Below are 9,512 nucleotides of genomic sequence, written 5' to 3'. Positions count from 1 at the left end.
ATGATGGACATTCCTCATTGAAACAAACATTAAACTTTCTGGCCGTTATGCAAAACATCATGAGTGAAGAAAAACTAACCAAACATGAAACATCATGCTGTGGGGATGCCTTTCCTCATTTGGTACCAGCAAATTGTTCAATGGTTGATATGAGGACGAAGTTACAGTAAATGCAGTGTAATCCTAAAAGAAAACCCGCTAAGAGGCCACAAAAGACTTGAGACTGGGTCACAGTTTCACCTTTTAGAAGGATGAGAACACTTAACTTACAGTCAGAATTGCAATTATAGAATCAATTTAAGCATGTCCATTTGTTAAAATGATCGACTCACAGACACACTATGTCTAATCTGACTTAGCTTGAGCTATTTTGCAACGTAGAATATGTAAAACAAATTAAGCGCCCTGATGTGGAAAGCACTTGCAGCTTTAATTCCAACAACAACCATTGCCAGAGGGGGTGAATAGAAAAAGTTTTGAAAAGATTTTGATAAGCATGTATTTTTTCCTTCCACTGCACAAACATGGTCAACTTGATGTTGGTCTATATAACATAAAATGCAAATGAAGTACATTGCGGTTTGTTTTCGTACCTTGGAAAAATGTGGAAAAACTTTAAGAAGTATGAGTCCTTTTATGAGACATACATTGAAATTAGAGAACATATTTACTTATTATGCAGAAAAGTGAGATAAGGAAGACTTGTATAGGAAATCAAATCCTGTGAAAAAGGGGAGTTACATATGCGGTAACTCCCCTGCAGCACAACCAGAAAAAGTTTAATTTTCCAAACTTATCTTGTATAAATGATATAAATGATTGGTACATTCCAACCCCCGATGGTTCTGCTATATCTGTTCCAACAATGGTACTAGCCAATGTTATTCATTTTGTTTAACTGAAGCTGAGACGCAATATCATGGTGGTCATCTCATAAAGGTTAAAGAAAACATCTATAATATCGGTAAATATCGGTGATTGCCATAACAGGAATTTTAATATCAGATATTGATATTGGCCCAAATTTTCATATCAGGTCATTTCTAGTTCTAAGGTTTGCATACAGTTATAAGACTACATAAGCTATAAGTTTATTTAATGTAAATCATATACTTTCCAATCAGATACAAGTCTGGAGTTACAATTTGTATGTTTAGGATTGAATGATTTTCCAAAAGGTGTTTTTTTTTAATAACTCCGTCTATTTTTTTGTTGTTGTTCGTGTCAAATTTTTTATGCAAGACATTGTGGACTGATGCAGAAAAGTCTGATATTTCCAGCAGGACCTCAAAGAAAGCTAAAAACTGTTTAACTTTCTAATAATAATACTGATATGTGAGCTGCACTGCTATTCACAAACAAGGTGGTTTGAATTGTACGGGTTTCATAGACGCACAAAGCGTTTGTGTGTTCAGAGCCAAGACTGTGCCAAATAATATGACAAACTCCATCCTTCAGGCTTTTACACAGCCAGAGTCAATTTAACTTCTTTTGTGTGTGTCGATAACTGAGGGCTTTGGAATGACTTGTTTTATGCATTTAATGATAAAATTCCAGTAATAATTTTGCAATTTGAAACTATTTGTCATCGGAGAGCAAATGCAGCCATTTAGGATGGGTTTTCAGAAAGGCTTTTGGTCTAATAAAAATTCTGGAAATTCCTTTATGTTTCGGTTTGACTGCCACAAATCAGCTTCAAATTTGACCATGTTGATGTTCTCACAGTAACAACCATCTGAACTCCAAAGCCTAAAGTTTTTCTTTCTTAAATGTTCTTCACCTCTTTCAATCACACTTTTCTGCCTGTGTCAGTGCCCTCTCCAAAGTTTCCCCTTGTTTGTACACTGTTTGCTTAATACCACACAATTATATACAGTTGCCATAAGAAGATGAAATAAACGGAGAATTATTTTCTATATAAAGCGTGTCTTTGACTCTACCTACTGCTTCGCACATCAGTCAGACTGAATGCAAATGTAACAGTTATGGGCTAGGCAGCTAACTGCGATATCAGAAACCGGTTCTTTGAGGAGCCTGAAGTGTGAATGAAAACACAAGGAAACTGTTTTAGTGTTTCGTGCCAATGTATTGATTTTTTTTTTTTTTGGAACAGGGAAAAACATAAGGGGAGAAAAAAACAAACAAACAAAACAATTATAAATACACAGTGAGAGACAATTCAAAATAAATGCAAAGATCATAGAGTTCTTTTCCTTTAGCTCGCCATCCTTTGGTTCAGAAGAGGATCTGATCCATCATATAAAAAAAAACCCGACCTAAAAGGCCAGAAAACCCATTAAGTATGTTATCAATGTACAAACATACAAATACAATATTAAATGCAATTATTAAATATCTAATAATTAAACATTTTATTTCAATTAGGTTAAATTAACCATAATTTAAATAAAAAAGAATAATAATTTCAAACTAATCAATTAAGGTTAAACTTGAAAAGTTGAAATCAAAGTTAACTTCCAAAATATCAAAGAAAATAAATTAACTCAAATACTCAAGCAGTGTGAGGAAAAGAAATTAAATATACTGCACAATATCAATTTAAAATGTAAATGTAGCTACATCCTATTTTATACGTTTCATTTCAAAAGTGCCAAAACACGCACAATACCAGCAGTTTAGTTACCTTAAAGCAGGGAGTGGGGCGCACCCAACAGCGATCAGCTGTGACAGCCCAGGTACAACGGCAACAAGAGTGCAAATCAGTAGTTTCAGAGATTTGGGTTGAATTTCCAGGGTGAAATTATCAGCAGGATGCCAACAGCCAGCCACAATCACAGTGAACAGGTGATGTTGTTTAACCTGGCTGGAGGCGGGGCTTTAAATAAGTTGAGAAGTTTGGGGAAAACAGGAAGTGGGCCCGCAAAAATAAAAGTCTTAATTGACTAACTGCGGGTTACACAAACGAAAACCAAAATTATCGTTATGAGTGGATCAGCCACACTCCATTAAATCAGGCTTGAAGAGACACCAACACACTCAGGTCATACTTCAAAAATCAATCAAAATTATTTTTAGGGAGCAAAACGTTAAAAAAAAAAAAAACAGACCAGTTGTCTTGTAATTGTTGGTATTTTACTACAAAGCCAGCTATGTTGTTCATGAAGTCTGACTACTAAATGAGAATAAAAAATTAAATCACAATTATTATATTATACTAGAGATAAATCTAACAATCACACAGGAAGACTTGGAGGATACAATATTTCAAGAGTCATGAATTTTCACTCTGAATCGTAATAACATATTTAGTCCGTTGGATTAATTGTTAAATAATTGTGAATTTTGCAAGTCTGTTAGCTGCTAAAGCTAACAGAGAGTCGTCAGGACATCATGATGAGGGAAAAGCTAATTGTTAGCGCCTTTTAAAAACCTCTCCAGGAGGAATAATTTTTTAAATACAGGGTTTCACTCACATGCGTTATTTAAAGCTGCAGTATGTAACTTTTGCATAAAATATGTTTTCTTTCCAAATTTGTTAAAACTGCCATCATGTCGTGACAGTGTAATATGACTCAGATAATCTGTGAAAAGATCAATCTCCTTCACTTCCTCCCTGTGCTGCTAGCACTGTTGATCAATGATGCTAAATGTGCTAATGGCAGAGAAACAATTTACCGTTCCAGGAAAACCATTTATCCGCCATCATTGGTGGTCATGCTAACAAGCATTAGCATTCGTGTCAAGATATGTTGTGGTGAACACACCAAGAAGGGGGAGAGTGTGAGCATGAGAGTGATTGACAGCACTAAGACCCTCCTTCTGGTTGTTTCTGACTGAGTGGTGTATTTCTGCAGTCTGTACTGAGAGAACTGGGAGAAGGTAGAGCTAACTAAATTAAAAACATAGAAGTTAAATTAAAATTTCACAAGACAGAAAAGATGGAATAAAGGACTCTTTTGATTTTCTAAAAAAAAAAAAGTAAATCTGGGTCAGGAACTGCATGGGTCATTCAAACTTGACTTCATAAAATATGCAAGATTTTCAGGTGTTTCTAGGAGATGGACCAGCATGAATATTAATCGCACATGAATAATTTAGTCACAATCTGCTTTCTCTTTATGGCACCAAATAACTCACAATTCATGAGCTGGTGTGAGGCTAATAGGTTGATACCAGGTAAAGAATATCTGAGAACAGTTTTGTCAGTATTTCAGTGTGAGAGAAAAAAATGGAAGCCAAAGGCAAAAACTGAAACATTAAGTTTCACTTTTCGATTAATTCCATACCGAGGACGAGGAGGTTCGGCACTTTACAGAAGGGAGGCTTGCACAACCGACAAAGTACGGTCAGTAGGTGGACTATGTTAATACTGTATCTGATTTTTCTGAGAAATGTTCATGGCTGTGATGTCTGATATATCATCATTTGTTTCTGGACAGTGTGGCTGAGGAGAGAGTGTGATCTTTGGTGTCTGGTGGACAAGAGTAATTAATTCCAGTGAAAATCCTAGTAGAGTTTAGCAAACTATGAATGGCTACATTTGTAAATCTGATGTATTTGTTGCTGTCAGGACTCCCTTGAATAAGTAGGATTTTATCCTGGTAAAATAAAAAATAAATAAATGAAATGTATTATGGAAAGAGAGAAAAGGCTTTTTGCTGGCATCACTCCCTAACAACCACTGCACTGCTTTGAAGATTTTATTTCCTTCACCATCCATCAGTGTATGTGGTGAAAGGATAAATATGGCTCCTAGCATATTGAGGCTAACAGGAAAAGCCCTCTATATCAAGTGTTTTTATATCCTGAATGATATGTAGCCAGAAGTTCTATCAATCTGTATTACTATTAACAAAATTCTTCTTACCAGATTTAGCAGAAGTGACAAAAGATTAGCTTGTCATATTTTTTTTTTATCGTCTGGACCAAGGGAACGAATACATGGGACAAAATATGTATACAATAGAATAAAGATCTATGTATTTTGCTACAGGATGTGTATTTGAGATTAAACCATCAGTGGAAAAAAGGTGAAAATCCCTTTTAATTTAAATGTTATGCTATTAATGTGATGCTGTAGCTCCTCTAGATATAACTTCACGTATGTGTAGGAACATTCAGCAGACTGAAAAACAAGTGCTGGAAATTTAAAATGCTTTAAATCACCTGCGTTCAGCTGAGATTTATATGCGTCTTCAGTCTCTCTTTCAGCAACCAAAACGCCCTCAGAGCTCGGAACAGCCACAGATAAGAGCTTTGCTTGAACAGAAAGCATTTGTTGCAGGATGTCTGCTCGCTGCGATTAGAGGAGCTGATTTGACCTGAGAGAATGTCCCTGAACACTTCTGAATTCATCCAGCTGCTGCCACCATCTGTTCACTCATCAGTTCAGATGAGGGAGCCAAATCGCCGTGATTCTCAGACTGCAGCTTTGCTTCGCTCATGAGTAAAAAGTCTCAGTAGAATCCATTCTTTTTAGACACTAAATTCATAATGCTGACTTTTTATCCTGCGCATTTGTTTTTTTACTTTAAATTCGGCAGCAAAAAAGTCACCTGGGGAATCACCACTAGATCTGCTCGAGTGACTTTTATCCAATTAAGTCACGTTCTTTTGATCACACAACACCAGTGTGTTGGGCTGTGCTATAGCTGCCTTACTTAGCAGTTAACTGTAACTGCTGATGTCACTCTTCAGATTCTTCTTCTACAGATTAAAAAATTGCGAATTAACAGCTGGTGAGTGAAAATACGGCGCAACAAGAAACGGCTGCGTAACAAGTTTCATAATTCCCTTCGACATAGTGCCAGTTACTACACTAATAGCGGTTTTAAGTTATTTTGTGGGATATAGGAGCTTGCTTTACATCAACAATTATTTAATATTGATTTTTTAAAAAATACTAATTCCACTGGCAGATTAGTTGTAATATGACATTTTTAAAATATTGTAAGTGAAATAATCTGTCAGTGGAAGTAGCACTTTTTCATCAAGATTAAGGAATTATTGACTTAAAACAAGCTCCTGTTTCTAGCTAAAAAGCTACTTGCAAGTTAGTTTTCTCTTATTTCAAGTGTTCAAGTGAGATACTTACACTAGAAGCTAGACCAGAAGTTCTTGGTAGGATGTTGTATTTTTGCAGTGTAACAGCCACTTGCAGCTTTATGTTCACAAACATCACCGTCAGTGGTACAGTTTCTCAAAAATAATTTTACTGATGTTGGTTTTGCTTCTTTCAGTGAAAATGCTGCCAGTGTTCACTCTTGCGAGACAAAGAGCTGAAGGAAATCAGTGTGCAACAATGTAGTTTTTCAGAATAGTAGAAATTAACAGTAAATGACATTGATCGAGGTAGAGTGGGCTGATCAATATTAACTACACATGAGGATTCTATTTATTGAGCAGAATCAACAAGAAAATGGCCTTCATTTTGATAACTTAAGACACCTGCTGGACCAAATATGAAGCTCCACAAATATGAACACTAGGCACCCAGATTCAGCTGTCGGGCACGTGTCAGTGCAGCCTACTGGGATCTTTATTTTCTTGTTTGCATTTAGATCTGTCTTAAATCTTACATCTCCATCCTAAAAACCAACCACAGCCCCCCTGAAGTGTGAGTAAAGTCACACTTCAGACTGTCAACAAAGAAAGGGAGGAAGGAAAGAAACAGAAAAGGAAACAGGCTTACTTTGAGTTCCTCTTGAAGCTTGCCAAAGCGGACCGTGCCATTCAGAATTCTGCTGACAAATCCCTGCTTTTCCTGCTGGAGTCCAGATGCCTAAGAGGGCAGAGAGGGAAGACGGAGGGTTACTGAGCTACGAAAGGAAGGGAAGGACACAGTAATAGGTGAGAGACATGGAGGAAAGGGGGAGAATTGGAAACAAACAAAAAAAAAAGGTTTTCAATGGTCAGAGCATATGACTGTCAAATTCTAGTAAAATGTGTTTCCCCATTTCATTGGCTTTAGAGAAGACATCATGGTCAATAGCATTTGAATTCATGGAAAATAAAATCTTTAATATCAAAGTGAAGACAGAGTTTTACTAAATATTGTTAAATAAATATTGGGAAAGTGAATCATTCCATAAATATTCCTTTTTTTTTACTTTCATTCTACAATCAATGTGCATACATCAACTCCTGTAAGGTCATCTCCGTATATGTCCATAATTTAAATACACCGTCTTTTGTAATAACAAACCAACTACACCATCACGGAATCAATCCAAGGACCACAAATGGCCCCTGAGCCCGCTTTGGACACCCATGATTTGACATATGTCAATGTAAACTGCTTGTGTAATTTTTATAATTAAATAGAGCGCAGTTCCGTGGATTATCACATTACATGGCATGATAACCTTAGTGGAACGTGGTCATGTTTAATCTTAGCAGATTAAATACAGCTATGGAGAGATTTTCCATTAGCCACTACCTAAAATAGATAATTAAACTGAAGTGAACTGAAATGAAAAGGTAATACGCTAGATTATCTGTCACCAACTCTATTTGCACGTGTGTCTATACATCCCACTGTTGGCATGAACAACGCATTTACTTTCCACACAGTAGGGGCAAAGCTGCCTGTGGGATAAAAAACAGGTTCAGACAAGTGTTTTCTGATTTTTAAGCCTATATAAATTGGCTGCCATCACCCAGATGCTGCACAGCTGCTAGGTTCTGTATCCATTAGTTCCTTAATACATATGAGGCCCAGCTTCATCTGACATGTGCTAAATCGCCTGCCAGAACACGGCTCATGTCTGTCTGTCACTCTGTGCTGCGTGCTCCTGCCCAGTCTTTCATATTTTCATATTTCGTTCACCTGCACACCCATATGACAGTGATGATCACTGTCAGATCACAAAATAAACTGTTCCAGGGTCCGACCTGATGAATGCTGGCGAGTATTTCAAATCAACTGCGAGATTTCTCGCAAGCTAAACTGGATTAGCTCAAAATAGTGTTGACATTCTACTACAAGGGAAATGATGTGCTGGTCAATAGCTGCACTGACCACATAATTGCACAATTTGACATTTAGAAAAACTAGCTTAATAAAAACATGGCAATTTTGATAAAAAATAATTTTCTGGTAAGTTTTGGCACTTGCTTGAGGTTTTATTGGTTTATTTTGCAAAACCGCAATAGAAACACCTTTTTCGCATCACACGAACCACATGACCAACAACCGGACGTTGCCTATGGCGCTAACCACAAAGAAGACGACAACAGGAAGTAGTTGCAGGATCATGTTGTGGCATGAACTAATTTATTCACGTTTTTAAGTTTAAGTTTAAGTTTAGTTTAGTTTAGTGATTTTAATTGCGAAATTTTGTTGTTTTTTCGCCACTAGCAGAATATTGACAAAGTTGTGCACAGTTAGTGTGTGCGTGTGACTTGTGAAACAGTCCATATCGGAGCAGCGGTAACATCAGCAGTACCGTGTGCAATAGATGGTCTCTTTCCCTGGAAATGTGCTCTGCGACAGAAACAACAGCCTCCAGATAGTGACGAGTCTTCTCCTCCTTCAGCAAATGCTCTTCCTTTTGTCTCCTCAGCGTACTCATCCTCCCCTCTGCCTTCCTAATTGATTGACAGGAATGATTGTGTGAGTTAACAAGCGAGAGAATTTTAAACAGGAGACGAAAGCCACATTGTAAAATGGAGAGAGGAGATAAAACAATGGGAAAATGTAGCAGGGTTAATAAAAAAGGGAGTTGGACAGACAGAGAGAGAGAGGAGGTGAGAACAGAAGAGAGACAAAGAATTAACTGCATATCTTCAGACGCTTCCATCTGTACAAGGACGTGAGACAATCCTCGGCTAATCCAACACCCTTTCTGACAGTCTTCACACCTCGGAATGAAAAACTCCACATTAATCTCAGAGCAAGCCTGCTGGGAAACCGAACACGCTCCCAGAGCAAAGGAGATTTTAGAACAGCTTGAGTCCATGATTAAAATGTTAAAAATCATCATCTGCATTTACCAAGACACATGCAATAAAATCTGCATATGAATTAGACATGCAGAACAGAAGTAAATCGTCTGGGCCAGCCCTTATCGGTGATCAGTCAGAGGGAAACTAAATAATTTACTGAACCACTCTATTCACTAAGTGAAATGTTAAATAGATTACACACAGACAGATGTTTTCAAGCCTCTCTTTTGTGTTAATTATAATGATTTTGCACTTAAACTGTTTTAAAGGGGCAGTACTATGTAAAATCAACTTTGCACTATGTTATTCCCTCATCAAAAACAAACTTTTTTGATGTGTCGCCTTGATTCTTTCATGCAAGTTTGAGAAATCCTTTAATCTCCCATGGCAACCATTCAGCTGGGTGGACATAGCTTCGCCTTCAAGGACGAAGCTCCTCCTCTGAGCTTCCCCCTCACAGAGCCCTCCTTCTCACCTCTCCCACTCAGCTCCTTCAGACTAGCCATCAACAAGCAAACGCCTGGTGGGACTGTGCAGTTGCTGAGCTCATCATATGAGCTGCTTCTCAATGAAATACTGGTAAAAATGTTGTTAAGAGGGCTAAT

General features: G+C 37.3%; 1 protein-coding gene across 1 annotated transcript in view; it reads right to left on the bottom strand.

Moving 5' to 3' along the window:
* Positions 1-9,512, bottom strand: part of cep89 (centrosomal protein 89) — a 44,498-nt gene that overhangs the window by 25,250 nt on the left and 9,736 nt on the right. The window contains exons 15-16 of the mRNA XM_014983737.2: positions 8,409-8,550; positions 6,653-6,742 (exon numbers count right to left, since the gene is read on the bottom strand). Of these exons, the coding sequence (XP_014839223.2) occupies positions 6,653-6,742; positions 8,409-8,550 (232 nt within the window). The remainder of the gene's footprint in view (positions 1-6,652; positions 6,743-8,408; positions 8,551-9,512) is intronic.

Source organism: Poecilia mexicana, unplaced genomic scaffold (assembly GCF_051168715.1).
Source record: "Poecilia mexicana isolate PSO_F unplaced genomic scaffold, ASM5116871v1 scaffold_3, whole genome shotgun sequence".
NCBI lineage: Eukaryota > Metazoa > Chordata > Actinopteri > Cyprinodontiformes > Poeciliidae > Poecilia > Poecilia mexicana.
The sequence above is the reverse complement of the archived record's forward strand: the minus strand, read 5'-3'. Positions and strand labels throughout refer to the sequence as shown.